The 15,359-nt window shown below is 59.9% G+C and overlaps 1 protein-coding gene across 2 annotated transcripts; it reads right to left on the reverse strand.

Annotated features, from left to right (window-relative positions):
* Positions 1-21: 21 nt before the first annotated feature.
* LOC138690675 (tumor necrosis factor ligand superfamily member 10-like) lies at positions 22-7,084 on the reverse strand. Of its 2 annotated transcripts, XR_011329430.1 has the most exons (6): positions 6,777-7,084; positions 3,012-3,158; positions 2,654-2,690; positions 2,024-2,131; positions 602-1,756; positions 22-570 (listed from the first exon to the last, which is right to left on the reverse strand). XR_011329430.1 is itself a non-coding variant. In XM_069810794.1 (5 exons), exons 1-5 carry the CDS (start codon positions 7,005-7,007, stop codon positions 1,314-1,316), a joined length of 966 nt encoding a protein of 321 aa, XP_069666895.1. In that variant the 5' UTR covers positions 7,008-7,084; the 3' UTR covers positions 22-1,313. The 2 variants fall into 2 exon arrangements, 1 of the variants encoding a protein (XP_069666895.1); XM_069810794.1 differs by having other exon boundaries at positions 22-1,756.
* Between the last annotated feature and the right edge of the window lie 8,275 nt (positions 7,085-15,359).

The following is a 15,359-nucleotide window of genomic DNA, read 5'->3' on the forward strand; positions in this document are numbered from 1 at the left end:
TGCAAAGAGGTGCAAGACCAGTGCTGGAGTACAGGCTTTATTTAAACCAGCACTGAGAGACACCCGCCCCCCCGCAGCTGTGCCAGCATTGGGGTTGCTTGCATCCTATGTGGGAGCCTGTGCTGCCGTCCTGTCCATACGCTCCAACAGTCTTAATATAATAGAGAGAGTATACAGGTAATTACAAAATTGGGGGCTGCGTCCACCCCAGCATCCGAGGGCCGAGCCAGCCTGACCACGCTCTGCCCTGCTGGAACCCACCTTTGCCTTGAACGCCGAGCGGTGGGGCTTGTTCCTCCCCGGTCCTGCGCTGCGACCGCTGGGGCTCACCCATGAGTTGAAATCCTGCAGGTTAATGATCACTGGGGCTAAAGATGTGAGCGAGCAGGTGGCTGTGCTGGCCCAACAGGGCTGGGAGGACCAAAAACCCCGAAGAGAGAGATGCTTGGTCAGAAGCAAAGGGGAGGTGTGATGGCAAGCTCCTGGGCCGGATGGTCCTGTGCAGCTCGGCTTGGGCAAAATGCGCCTCTCTGCCACGTGCCTGGGTGCAGTTGCTTGGGCTGGTGACTGCTCCGGCTTCGTGGCCCTGCTCTTTGATCACCCCTGATTGTTGGCATCGCTCCAGGTTTCTAATTAGCCCGAACTGAAAACTCCTTCGCTCCTTTCCAGAAGCTGATGCTGGACCTGCCTCGTACCTGCAGACTGTCCCCTGGCGCTTTGCCCCAGGGGTTCCAGCCCTGCACTCGCCGGGCCGCTGCTCTCCGCTAGCCCCGGCTTCTGTCCCTGCGCCTCCAGCTCGGGGTCCCCCAGCACCCGCAGCTTGGCTGGGTCTGCCCCTGCCAGACGTGGGGTCGGACTCGCAGAGGGTCACCCTGCCACGGGGACGCTTTCTTTCGTGGTTGTGCACAACCGGTGTCTCTCCTGCAGCAGGGAACCGTTTGGTGCTACCTGCTCTGTTTGCTCAGGTGGGAGCCAGGCAGGTGATGTGCCACCAGGGATGGGATGTCCCCCCTCGTCCATGTCTCCTGTGGGCCCTCGGAGACCCTTCCTGGCTCACGGGCTTCCTCCCGGCTGGACAGCGAGCCCCCGTGCGGCACCGAGCACAGCGGGTCCCTGCAGGCAGCTGCCCCCCTCCCCGTGCCCTCCTCTGGCTCGTCCCTGGCCGCAAGGGACAACGCAGGCAGGGAAGGACCCTGCGCCAGACCCCCCCCCCCCGCCTCCGTCCATTCGTCTGTTGTCCAGTTCGAATAGCGGCTGCCCCCGGAGAGCCGATGGGCAGGAGCAGCAGGAAAGGTGGGAGGCGGAGGTGGCTGTCACAGGTCGAGCCGAAAGGCCCCGAAGTAGCTGGCTGCCGCGTCGTTGTAGTCGATGGCCAAGGAGGAGACGGAGACAAAGAGCTCGTCGCCAGCCTTCAGCTCGAACAGTCCCCCCTGGTAGAGAGCGTGGAGCCCGTAGTCTGCCTCCGGTGCCCAGCACTTGGTGCCAACCCCTTTGAGGAGGAGGATGGGCTGGCTGTAGGATGTCTTCCAGTTGATGCACTGCACGAGCTGGGGGACGGAGACTCGGGCGCTGGCCCCGTCGCTGGGGTAGCGGAAATAGATCTGGGAGTAGACGTAGTACTTGCCCGCCTGGTTGACCCGCAGCCGGCCATCCCGGTAGGTGATGTTCTGCAAGTGCGAGTGGATGGTGCTGTCTTCCCAGCGGGCGATGGCATGGCGGCAGGACTGGGAGAGGTTCCCGAAGCGCTTGGAGTTTCCTGGGGAGCAGGGAGGGTCACTGAGGGGAGCGACATGCTCTGGGCAGCATCCATCAGGGTCAGGAGAAAGGGAGGGGGTGGCTCTAACTCTGTCCCACGGTCATCCAGCTTGGAGGGGTGGAGAAGGTGGTCTTGAACAGGAGAAACATCTCCCCATCTGCCACCAAATGCACCCTCCCATCCTGGTCCCCTGCGCCTTTGGGTGAGTTCTTTCCCCTATTCCCATCTCGGAAACGCGCTGGTGCCCAGCGGGGCTCCCCGACTCACCATCCTGGGCCAGGCTTTGTGGGCGGAGGGTGAGATGTGCCGAGGGCTTGCCAGCCATTTTGGGAGGAACCTGCCCCTCTGAGGTGTTGAAGTAGCTCCGCCGGGCCTCTGCGAGGAAAGACACACAGCTGTAGAGGACAGAGACCGTGGGGATGCCCAGCCCCGTGCTGGCAGAGCAGGTCCTTACTGAGCAAGCAGAGCGAGCGGGGCAGGGAAATGCCCCACTGACCCGTCGAAGAGGCAGGTTATTTGGGGATGGAAATGTCTAGTCAATCATTATCTAATATTTCTGTGCTGTCCCCCGTGGACCCCGTTCCCCCGGACTCCAGACAGACATACACGGCTGTCCCTCCAGCCCATTCCCTGGGGACGTATGCCCTTCAGCCCTTCCCCTCCCTTCTCCTGCCCCAGCTCGCAGCACCGTGCCCGGCGGAGTTTGCCCTGGGAGCGACTGAGCTCCCCCCCCAGCCCACTGGCATCCCCGGCCCCACGCTGAGCTGTGCGCACGTGGACCGTGGCTCCGTCTGTCCGGCTGCAACACGGTCCCAGCAAAGAGTTTGTCGATGCTTTGCAGCACCGGCGAGTGGCACCCCAGCTGCTGCCACCGGTGCTGGGCCAGGAGGGACTCACCCTTCACCGCGCTCCTGCGGATAACGTTCTCCGTCACCTGGACCGTCAGAGAGGAAAAACAGGCCCACGGTTAAAGGTGAAATGGGTGTTCCCCCTGCCCCAGCTCCTCTCGTCTCTTCCAAGTCTTCATGACCTTATCTTTTCATGCTATGGCTCTGGGCTCCACCAGCTCCTCGCTGCAGAGAGCCTGGCATCCAGCCCCACTCCTCCGCCCCCCTCTTAAACCATCCTTGTAATTGCCCTCTGCCACCCCTCCAGTGAGGCAGATGGGGAAACTGAGGCAGGGAGACAGACAGAACCTCTCCCATCAGCTTTCCCATCCTCTCTCCATTCCCAAAGCCGGCGGGTCCAGGCTCACCGTGGCCACGTAGGCTTTGATGGTGTTGGCCAGTTTGAGGCAGGACTGGTTGCTGATCACCTCCTCCAGGCTGGAGCCCTCCTGCTGCTGATTGATAACCTGCAGACACCGCAGCTCCTCCATGCTCCCCGGTGCCTGGGCTTTGAGCTGGAACAGAAACACCCGGACATCCCTGCATCAAACTGGGCAGGCAGGAGCAGCGTGCGTGGCTTGCCTGGAGGGAGCAGCGGGGATGCCCGGTGGGGTGCATGCACGGGACAGCCGCCTTTGGCCCGGCTCCTCCAGCATGGGGGTGCTGATGGCCACAGCGCAGGGTGGAGAATAACCCTGAGCTGCCCCGATCCCAGGGCTGGTGGTGCAAACATCGACTGTGTCTCCTGTGCTGGAATGGAGTTAGGTGGCAGGAGGCTGGGTGGATCCCAAGGTGCATCAAAAATTTGGTTTTGTGAACTGGGCAGGTTAAATCTCATCTTGTCCTCCTATGATCCCTGGCAGAAGCGAGTCTTGCTCATCCAGGCTCTTCGGGGAACGTGACAGGCCCTTTCACTGAGTTCCAGTGCCAAGTGTGAAAAGGACTCGAGGACTCTCGCAAGCTGCAGAGCACCACGTAAAGACAGGGAACCCAAATTTCCCATTCTCCGTCTCCTTCACCTCTTCCTCTCCTGCCCTGGGGGGATGAGGCTTCTCAAGCAGTAAAACCCAGCCTTGTCTTTGAACGAGGTGCTCACAGCTCCCGGGGAAGCGGTTGCCCTGCGAGGCTTGGCTCTGTAGGGCGCACAGAGGTAAGAGCTGCAGCTGCAGGCTGGACGTGCCCAGGCAGCCTGGTCCACGCTCTTCATGCCTTCCTGCTGCCGAGCTAACCCGGGGTTGCAAAACAAGCTCTCACGCAGCTCTGCCCTTCCAGCTGCCGAGCCGTGCTGGCCGGAGATGGAACCCCAAGCGCTCGCAGTGCTGCGTCAGCCCAGGCAGATCTCAGATGCTTTCTAGCCTGTGCTGGCTTGTGGTTTGGGCTGGGAAGCCTTCCCTCCATGTGACGCAGGCTGCTGCACGGCGAGCTGCCTCTTCGCAGGCTGTCCCGGGGCTGACCCGGCTCAGCTCTGGCTGCGGCATCGCAGTGGGGGGACAGGCACGGCTGGCTATAGGGTCTCACCGCATCATGCTGCTGTCTAGGGCGTGGGGAAACCGAGGCACAGATGGGACGGCCGCCCTGAAATCAGTGCGCCAGGAGCTGGGAATGAACACCAGCACCTTGACCATCCTACCTTTATCCCCTGGGTCACTCCCAGATACCAGGACAGATCCCAGGAGTCCTCAGGCTTGGCCACATCATCACCTGGGGCTTGGCCACCTCCAGCACCCTGCAATTCCCCCATGTCCCTGCTTGCTCCAAGCCCCCACCTGCCTGCCTCCCTCGGCCATAGTGTTGGGTACTCACTTTGCCTAGTACCAGGATGCACTCATGTTTGGGATCAATACAGACTCCAGTAGCAGCAGAAAGACTGCGTGAGGTCAGATAAAAAGGATTGGGGTTGGTTTTTTTGCACTATTGGGCCAACTCTCTGTCCTAGCACTGGCCGGCTGGACCTGCCAGGAGCGTGGTGGCTGGTAGATGGGCTGCAGTGGCGAGCTCGGAGGGACTGATGTGGTGGCTCGCATGGCTGGAGAAAGGCGAGCACAGCCCTAGTAGTGTTTTCCTGGGGCTGGGTTTAGCCAGTCGGGCTGCAGTCGTGCAAAGACCTGCCTGCCCGAGTGGGTGGATGCAAGGTGCCCGCCAAGGCAGTAAATCCCAAAGTGATGGGGCTGTTCACACGAAGCTCCACAACACAAGTGCATGCTTGGGCAGGGTCAGCGCGTGCAGCTCCTCTGCGCTGCCAGGAGCGCTAATTGCGGCACGTGCCCGTGTAAATGGGGTCAGCCCTCCTCTGACCAGTCCCGGTATGGTGGTGGCACGTTCCCAGCAGCAGCGTGGGGACTGCAACCATGTGCTTTGTCCCTCTGGGTCTGGACAATTGTCTGGCACTGACTGATCACGCTAATTGCCTTGATTAAAGTTTGCTGCGATAGGCTGCGTGTACCACCAGCACCTCTCTCTTCGCAGGGTAACCCCTCTGTCTGCCTTCTCTGCCTCCCCTCCCAGGGACCTTGTGCTGGGGGGTGTTTAAAATAAGGAGAAAGCAGGAAAGTCTTGCAAAACTGGAGGCATGGGAAGTACCCGCCGTGAGGGGGTGAGGGCAGGCTGGCTGTGCCGAGTGATTCCGTGTACCTGGAGGTGCTGAGCTGTGACTACCTATCCCCAGCACAGATCCCATGCAGGGATGCAGTAACTAGCCTCTGAAATCAGCCCAAAGAGGTCAGCTGAAGTGGCTTTCCCCTCCCTTCAGCCCTCCCCTGTGGCTCTGTCTGCTTGCATTCCCCTCCTCTTTCCAGGGCCTTTCATGTAAATCCCTCACAGTGGGTGCCACATGGGATCCAGGGATGGAAACAAAGCCCAAAGCTTTGTCTGCTCCAAAGGATACTCCACGGGGCACCAGACAGGCCTGCATCCTTGGCCAAGGCTTTTTCCTTTTTTTCCCCACCTCTGTTGTGGTTTTGTGCAATGCTTGGCACTGCAGGACCCTTTTCTTGATGGACCCTCCATCATCAGGGATGATGGGTACCATCACTGGAGCTGCCTGGAAGTCCTGAATTTCCTTCTCCCCATCACAAAGATCTCTCCTGTTTGGCATTTTCCCCTCCTTGACCCTCCTGCTGCTCGGGGATTGCTGTGGACCTGAATCAGCTGCTGGGGGGGGGCGGTGGGGGTCACCTCCGAGTTTGGGAATGGTTTGGCACAAGGGACACTGCGGGTGGGTGGGAATGGCTGGATCCCAGCACAGTTGTTTGGTATGATTAAGCTGGAGCAAACACCCAAGAGCTGCTGGTATGGGGGGGGGGTTTCCCAGCCAGGCCACTTCCAGCATCTCACGCAGGGGGTGAGGAGGATTCGGCAGTGCTGGAGCGTGGGTGGGATGGGAATGGTGGGGGCAGGGGGGGAGATGAAGTAGGAACCAGGGGCGAATGGGGCCTGGAGCCCAGGGCAGCCCCCCCACCCCATCCCCAGCTGGAGCTGCAGACTCTGATGGGACCCCAGGGCAGGGCCCCCCCTCCCATGGAGCCTCAGCTCCAGACGGAGCCCAGGACAAAGGCTCCTTCTCTCCACATCTGGATCGGTGGCTCTGGGCGGAGCTGGGAGCCGTGTCCACCCCCCACCCCACATCTGGATCCGCGGCTCCCAGGGGAGCTGGGGGCAGTGCTCTCCCCCCCGTGCCTCCACATCTGGATCCACAGCTCCAGGCGGAGTTCGGGGAACTGCCCCCCCTCCCCGTTCCACATCTGGATCCCCGGCTCCGGGCCGAGTTCGGGGCACTGTCCCCCCTCTCCCCGTTCCACATCTGGATCCCCGGCTCCGGGCGGAGTTCGGGGCACTGTCCCCCCTCTCCCCGTTCCACATCTGGATCCCCGGCTCCGGGCGGAGTTCGGGGCAGTCCCCCCCACTCCCCCCGGCTCCACATCTGGATCCGCGGCGGGGCAGCGCCGGTAGCTGCCGTCCCCGGCGAGCAGAGGCGCGGAGGGGGGAGCGGGCAGAGCCCCCCCCGCAGCCGTCGGGTCTCCCGGGGGTGCAGCCCCCCCCCCCCCCCCGGGGCCCCCGCCCGCAGCGGGACGGGGCGGGAGGGAGGGAGGGGGGCGGGTTGTTGCGGGGGGGCTCAGGACAAAGCCTGGTCTCACCTTGGAGATGGCCATGGTGAAGTAGACGAAGAGGCCGGTGGTGGAGGCGATCTGCAGGGCGAGGATGGCCATGACGGCCACGCTGCCCCACAACGGCCCCCACCGTCGCCGCCGCCTCCCCGCCCCCCGCTCCCCGCCGGGGCTACCGGCGCCGTCCGCCAGCATACGGGCTTCCGAGCCGCCGCTGTCGGAGCGCAGGTACTGCCCGGCGCTGGGCTGGTGCGGGGCCATCGCCCGGCCCGCCCCGGTTGCCGCTACCGCGCTCCGACGGGGCCCCGGCGGCGGCGGCGGCGGGAGGGACCGGCCCGGGGGAGGGGGGCGCGGTCTCGGGGGCGTGGTCTCGGGGGCGTGGTCTCGGGGGCGGGGCCTCTCCCGCCACCACCTCCCGCCGCGGGGTCCGGCGGTGGCCCCGGGTTTGGGGACGGGGTCGTGTGTCCCCAGGAGTGACGCTTCCCGCCACCGTCACGGGTGCAGCGTGGGTGCTGGTGGTGGGGTGGCCCCACGGGGCTGGGGGCACCCGGCTCCAGGGACTGCGACCCCCCCCCACCCTCCGCCCCCGTGCTGCCTGGGCTGAGAACAGAGGGTCTCAGGGCTGGGGGGGGACACGTGACCCCAGTTTAGGGGTTGAGGTGATGGGCTGCGCAGTCCCAGTGGGGCACTGGGCCAGCAGGTCTGGCCAGGGCTCAGCTGGTTCCCCCCCCCTGAGAAGCTCAGACAGGTCAAGGTTTGCAGAAAGGGGGTCGATCGCTGCTGAGCATCTCCCAGAGGCCCTGCGCGGGGAGGGGGGAACGTGCCCACTCTGCCCACCGGTGAGAGGCCACCCGGGGCTGGGGGGCTGTGAGCTGCAGCGCTGGGCTGGGAGCAGGGCAGGCTGTCCGCTGTGTATGCTGGGGTTTGAGCCCCAACGCTCTGTCCTGTGGGTGGGTAGAGCTCCCAAACGCTCTGAAAGAGAAATGTCGAGTTGTTTGGAAAGCAAACAGAAAGGCTGGAGAGATGGCTGTTACCTGACGAATGCAATAGCCTCTCCATAGTCAGGTGAGTCTGCGGCTTTTAGTGCTTTTTATCTCTGAAATGAAAGTAAGATCTTGATAAAACACACAAGCACTTTGGTCTTCCCAGAACCGCTCCCTTCTCTCCAAGGATGGGGCGTGGGAAACGTGGGCTGGCCTCAGCCCAAACCCAAAGACAGCTCTGGCAACCCCGAGCCTTGTGCTGGGGACAATTTAGGATTGGTGGTGAAACAGGGACCTGACTGTGAGCGGGAGAATGCGGATCCAGGTGAGACCCATGATGGAAGTAGCTGCCATGTGGCCCACCCCATCCCCAGGACTTCAGGCCCTGCAGCGATCCCTAGGCTGGGACGCAGGCCAGTGCTGCAGCCACAGTTCTTCACAGGGACACGCCACAGAGACGTGGCCGTGAAGCCAGAGCTGCTCTGAGCCGACCAGGCCGGACGTCCCTGCATGCCATGGAGGTCCCCAGCTAGTGCTGCTCTCCCTCGGTGCGAGCTGTGAACCACCACCCTGCCAGGCTGAGCTTTGATCTTTGAGGGGCTTAAAACTGTCTGTGATATTTCAGTAATAACATCAGTTCAGGATTTGGCCCTTAAGCCTGTATTTTCTGGGCTGGGTCTTGCAGAGCATGTGTCACCTAAGGACTACCACACCTGGGGAATGGGGAGAGCTGGTAAGAAGAGGCAGCTCACCAGCGGCTTGCTTCTCCAGTGCTCTCACACAATGAAGGGCATTTTTTTTCTTTTAAAAAAGGAACTTGTCCCGCTTCACATCCTGCCTGCCAGGAACCGCATCGTCTCCTCCACCAAATCCTCTAGCCTCCCCCTGGCTTTGTACAGACCAGTTTCCTGCAGGGAGCCCCAGCGGACACCGGGGATGCAGGAGAAGGCAGCTATTCACAGGTACCACCTAATTAAAAGGGAAAGAGCAGGTCCAGTTTCTCTTTTTAATGATGTGTGGGGCTGGGGGGAAGCAGCAATTCCCTCTCTGGTCCCTAATTGCCTTGAGCTTGGGTGGGGGGACAGGAGTTGCCCTTTCCCTCAGCTGCCAGGGCAGGAGCTTGAAGAAAAACATCTCAAGCATCTTTCCAGTCCTACTTTTCTGCTTACGCGTTCTTGTCCCCCCTTACGGATGGTGTCATTATCCCTGCAGCACTGCCAGGCTTTTTGCCCTGTTTGGAGAGCGAGGCAGCACCCACCCTCCCATGGGTCAGGAGGAGGATGGTGAGGCAGCATGAGGCTGTTTGGGGGTCCCTCCCCAGGAGAAGGAGGACATGGCCCTTGTTGGAGGACATTTGGGGCTGAGAGCAGGTCCCCCTGCCCATCCACAAATGCAGCTGCTACTCGGGGTGCACAGAAGTGAGTGGGTGGCCCTGTTGTCTGAGCTGGTCATGTGTAGAGCAGAGCATGGCAAAGGGTCAAGCAGGTCCTGCCTTTTCTTCTGCCTGCTCTGCAGAAATCCTGCCTGCGAAGCAGGGTTGTCCCCATGCACTGGCAGTGACCCCTGGTCCCCCTTCTTTCTCCTTTCCTGGTCACCCCAGGCTCTACCTGGTCATGGCAGCAGCCTCTTTTGGTGGCCCATGGGTGTCCCTGGCGTGTGCTGGTGGCCATTCCCGGCAGTGGGTGTTGTCTCTGCAGGAGCTCACACCCATCACGCAAGCGTTGCACCCTGGCACGGGGCTGCTGAGCACCCAGACAGGGGAGCTGGAGGTTGAAGGTGGTTTTTGCGCAGGAAAAGTTGTCCAGCAAGGGCCGGCAGTGCTGCAGCAGCGATGCTGGGGAGCCCCTGGCCCACCCTGCCCTCCCTGCCCCACGTTTCTCCTAGAGCAGACACTTGTTTTGGGGGTGACAGCTGCCTGCAGGGTCAGTACTGGCTCTCTCCTTGGTCCTCAGGCTGATGTTTGTGCACCATGGCTTTCCTCCCGACCCTTGCTCTCTGGACCCGTCACTGCAGCCTGGCTGGGTGGACATCGCACGTAACCCACGAGTGGTTTTGAGTGGGTCTCCTCCACAAGCCTCCCTTCGCCTATGCTTGCTTTGCCATGAGGTGAGCGTAGGAAGACTTAATCTCAGCACTTTGGTATCCCCAAGCCCGATTTTATCCTTAGGCGTGCACAAATGTCCCTGCAGCACCAGCCAGGCATGTCAGGCTCCTCCAGGCTGCTGCTCTACCCAGCACGTGGAGGAGCCGTGTGACCAGCTATCATGACCTCCCAAACATGGGAAAGTGGGTAACTACTCACCTTATCTGCTTTTACTGCTTTTGTAAAAGACTTCACCAAGATTTGAATAATGCAAGCTCCCTAAAAAATGTCTTTGGATCACTGATTTAATCACTTGCTCGCTGCATGAGTGTCTCCAGTGGACTGTGATGTATGAAGGGAGAGGATCGGGGGGAGTGTGTGTGGAGGAGGCTGGCTGTTTCCTTGGCATCTTCTGGGCAGGAAAAAGGATTTTTGCTCTCGCTCTTTTAGCAGAAAGGCAGCACTGATGCTGTTTGGGGGGCTGCAGCCCCCCCTGTTCCCCATCTCCAGTTGACCCGCACTGGAGCCTGCTCGGAACAAAGCTGCAGGAGCAGGGCGACGGAGGTGGGACCCAATGCGGATGAGAGACATAGAGGGGGATGCTGAAGGGCTGAGGACTGATTTATTACCAGAGGTCCCAGCCAAAGCCTTTCAGCTTGGGCCGCTCATTGACCTCTAGTGCCACTCTCATCTTTACCACCCTTTGCTGTCCTCCACTCTTTCTGTGGGAAGGGGCTGCTGAACTCCCGCTGACTTGCCTTGCAGGAACCTGGGTGGGGAAGACGCTGCCTCTTCCACCTCCGTGCTGTGTCAGGATGCTCCTGAGACAAGGGCATCTTCTAGCCAAAAGCATCTGCCAAGTCCATGAGTGGTTTTTCCCCTTTTCTGCCAGCTCGGTGCGTGACCCGGTGCCCAGAGCGGGTGAGGGGCGGGCACTGCTCAGCTCAGCACTAGTGCACGCACCATCCCTGCCCCGGCAAGTAGCTGTTGCCGCAGGCGAGATGCCTTTGTTGGAGTTGGGAAAGGGCACTGAGCTAGGAGAGAGATGACTATTCATTTCTAAAAAATCCAGTGAAAAACGAACCCTCCTGGTTGTGCTTCTCATTAAAAAGGCTCAGGACCTTCAGAGCCAGGTGGAAGGAGAAGAGCTAGAAAAGGCGCATCTGTGGCACAGATGACTTGCAAAACCTTGCCCTGGTCTCAGGCAGCTATTCCGCCTGCTTCTGGTGTTGGAGGGCTGCATGCGCTGGGGGCTTGCTGGCACTCCCCATGCAAGGGGCAGCGTTTACCTGTCGGAGCAGCCAGCCAGGCAGGGTGGAGGGGGGCAGAGCTGGCCAAGCTCCTGCTTTTGGTGGAGATGAGCTGGAAGAGCCAAATGCTTTTGCCACGTGGGGCACGGATGTACGTGCAGAAGCAACCTGGGTTACCGCTCAGCCGTGTGCTGTGATCGTGGGCCATGCACTGCTCCGTCGGATGGGGCAAGGGCACGCGTGGGCTCTGCTGCTGCGCAGGGGGAAGCCTGGAGCTACAAGAACTTGGTAACTTGGGGCTGCTCTCTGTGCTTTGGAGATAAGCTTGCAGAGCAGCCAAGCCTGTGAGTGAGGGCAGGACCAGAATTGGAACTGTGCAAAGAAAATTGGGTGGGAGCCAGACAAAAAAAAAAGCCTTCTGATACTGGCTGAGGAGTTGTTTTTCACTTCTAATGTTTCCTGGTCTGTGCACTAGGAGAGCCAGGTCAGCTGAGCCTGGAAGTTTGTTTCCTCAGCACTCAGTGGTGCAGAGCAAGTGCAGGAGAGCAGGAGAAGGTGTTTTGCTGGGCTCTTGCCAGTGTTGTTGGCGAGGCCCTGGGGTGGGGGAAACCAGGCAGCGAGCACCTGCATGGAGATGCGAGATGTGTGCCTGGGATTTTCCAGTCTGTCCCCTGGATTTGCTTCAGCTTTTTCAGGCAGGATGGTTGAATGTGCAATTTAGTCATAGTATTTTCCCATGTATTACCACGGTGATGGTGCGTGCAGGATCTGTTGGGTTAGCCTAGACTGGACCCCTCTTGAGCTGGGTTAGCGACAGGGCATTCCTCCCTGGTTCGCATCTTGTGGAGCAGAGCTGCAGTGCTAGGTCTCAGCTTCCCGAGGCTGTTCCTTTAAGGCAAGCCACAGCCTGGCGTCGTTTGCTCCAGCAGCTGATGATTTCTAACATGTGTTGGCTACATGATCTTCAGTCAGGAAACAGCAGCCCCCTGGGAGGTGAAATCACTGTGCGCAGCTCAGGAAGGCCTTTGCTAACCTCCCTGGTATGCTCTCTCAACTGTTTGTCTTTTGATTTGAACTGATCAATTCCTGTGCTGAGAGGTTTTTTTGTGGAAAAAAAAAACCCTTCCCCCTCACGCCGTACTTCCAAGGCTCAATGGGAAGGTCAGTGCTTCCAGCCGAGGCACTGGATCAGCTCACCTTCCTGACCACGGCTGCCCCAACCACCTGGAGAACCCACTGGGACCTCTGTCCCGGGCTCAGTTCTGCCCTCGCCACAGGGAGCATCCTCTCCTGGGGTGGCAGGGACCAACCCTCCTCCTTTGGCCTCCTCTTCCATGGCCCAGCAAAGCCAGGATGGTTCAAACCATCCATGGGGCAACACAACGTTGCACCTTGTAGCTGTTGCCGGAGCCTGGGAAATAGGAGACTGCCAATGATGCACCTTGGCCCCTCTGTGCCTCAGTTTCCCCCTGTCTAGCATAGGCTTTCAGAGGGCCTTGCTTCCTGCGTGGTTTCCCAAGTGCTTGAGATCACTGGGAGGAAGATGTCCAGCTTGGACAATGCCCCGGTGTTTGTTCATCCCGGAGAATGCTGCAAATGCTCTGCTGCAGCAATGTGCCCTGACTGAGTGTGTTTGGTCAGAGGGAGGAAAGGCTGGTTTGGAAGCAGATGAGAGATGCTATGAGAAAAGACTTAAATAGCAGGAGGGCTCCCAGAGCCTTTATTATGTAGAAAGGCAGGAGATGTGAGGGCCAGCTCCCTCCCTCTCAGGGTGATACCACATTCCCTAGGTGATGCACTGACCCGTGGGTGGAGATCAGGGAGCCGGTGCCTGCACACTGTGGATCTGGCCCCTGACACAGGGCTGTGGGGCACGTTTGGCTGCAAAATGGGTCCAGCTTTACAGTGGATGTGTGCTGGGACCTCTCTCACCCACCCGTATGGTGCTTTGGGGTATCCAGCTGCAGTGTCAGCACAGGGTCCTCGTCACCATCAGCCGGCACCCCTGGGGAAGATGCCAATGCAGGGTCCTGGGGAGAAGAATAGCCTTAGAAAAACTGAGCTGGAGATGGATCTTTGGGGACCAGGATGGAGACATGGGATGGAGCAGGGTGGGCAACCTTCTTGTTGGCTGGGGCACCTCTAGAAGGCCACCACAGAGGGGACACTCCTGGGAGATGCGGTGCTCGAGTGGCTTGGTGCAGCACGGCTGTGTACTGACCTTGGCGCGGGTCTTACGGGGGTGATTTCCCAGCTGGGGCCATGCCAGGTCATCAGTGCCTCTCTCCACCTGTGGAAACCAGAGTCTGGCACTGGGATCAGTTTGGGAACAACAGGAGTGTTGGGAGGCCTGGAGTGCAAAGGGATGGATGCCAACAGCCAAATGCCCAGTGTTGGGACACTGGACCCAGCTCCTGCAGCCAGTTTTAAGCTTTTCAAGAATCAGCATTACCCCTTGCCACACATTTCCGAGCAGAAGGTCACCATCCCCGCATCAGGCTCGGGCAGAAAACGCCCAGAGATGGCCATGGCAGCCCTGCTGCTGCCTGGAGCAAAGAGGGACAATTAAAGCCAGGTCTTTTATGTCCTCTCCCACCCAGAATACCAGTGATTTTACAGCACATTTAACTTGTGGTGAAATGTGGAGGGACCCATCTGCCGTGGGGTGGTCCGCTGGGAGGTACGCTTGGTTCTGAAAAGAGCCAGCAAGGAGCTGGGCTGCTGTGGAGCGTGGTGGGCTGGGAGAAGGGTCTGCTGGGTCTGAGGGGGGAGAGAGGTAGCAGAAGGACAGATTTGGGTTTTTCCTCTAGCGATGTGGCTGTTGCCTCATGATGGGCAGGCTGGGGAGACGCAGCCTGTGAGCAGGATGCAGGCACCTGCGGTGCTGGAGGTCGGGTGGGGGGGTCACGGGGGATGTTGCAGAGATGCCAGGCGGGGTGAGAGACGATCGTGGCAGCCACTTTCGGAAGAAATAAAGCCTCGATTCAGAATGGGAAGGACTGAAGTATTTCAGCCCGGGGCTCGTGGTGTCCCTTTGCCCTCCCCGGGGGGACCTCAAGATGAGGAATGTGGGAGCACATGGTGCTTGTCGGTCCTGCTGTGGGGTCCTCCCGGCAGCCTGGCTTGGGGACAAGGATGAGCCAGCAACCAGGATGGGGCAATGCAAGCAGACATGACTCAGCACCCAGACATCATGACTCAGCACCCCAGAAATGCTGTCTGACAACGTCTAAGTGCTGATGCCACGGTAAGTGATACTGCAGTAACAGGGCACCCGATTTCTCCCTGGGATCAGCAGTTCCAACCTTGTGGAAGAGATGTTTTAGGCTTTATGACCAGTCTTACCTGTCTCCCCCCTTCTGCCCTTCCTCTCACATGACCCAAACGTGCAGTTTGGCTCCATTCCTTGCCTCAGTTTCCCCACGCCACTGTGCCATATACAGCATCCTTTGCTGCCATGTTGTAGTGCCATGTGATAGTGTACAAACCACGGTCCCAGCAATCCATTTAAATGGAGACTTTGCTTTTCAGCCTTGTTCTTTCCCCTAAACTCACCTGGGTCAGCCTCAAACTGCCCAGACCTGTGCAGAGACCTTCAGCCTGACCTCCAAGAGGTCCCAAGACCCTGCCCTCCCACACACGCAGACACAGACATGCTGATGGGGACAGATGCAGCGTGCTCTTGCTCTGTGAGGTGCAGAGCCCCTCTGCTTTGTTCCCGGGAATTTGGAGAGCCATGCAAGACATGTGGAGGCTGGGGGGGGGGGGGGGGGGGGCCGGTTTCAGCAAAGCCGTGGTTGGAGCTGACTCAGAGCTTCCCACCACAGGTTTTCTGCTGGCTTAGGATTTTTTCATGCCTTCCTCCCTCCCCGTCCCCAGAACTATCCAGCTCCTTGTGAGGATGCTGAGATACGTTTACCACCCACAGAGCTGCGAGAGGCCCCTTTCCCTTGTGGAGGCAGCTCACGGGGCCAGTGTGTGCTCACTGCCTGGTTCTGTCTTAGCAGAAACACTCTGGGTGAGCCTTGCTCATTCTGGGTTGATGTATACCTGGCTTTGACTGCGCAGTGCTGAGGGGCAGCGGGTTTTGGCCCCTCCACCTGCTCTCAGCCTTGGGACTGCCCTGCTGCATGCTGGCCATGGATCTGCAAGGGGAGGACATCAGCCATGAAGACCCAGCCTCCTCCCCACCATACCCTCCCAGCGCTTGGGCTGGGAGCAGCCCCCAGCCCTTATCTGCCCATCAGGTCGCTCCCTGCCTGGGGATAGGGCCAGGGTTTGCTTGTCCCTGTTATCA

This window comes from Haliaeetus albicilla, chromosome 23 (genome assembly GCF_947461875.1).
Source record: "Haliaeetus albicilla chromosome 23, bHalAlb1.1, whole genome shotgun sequence".
Taxonomy (NCBI): domain Eukaryota; kingdom Metazoa; phylum Chordata; class Aves; order Accipitriformes; family Accipitridae; genus Haliaeetus; species Haliaeetus albicilla.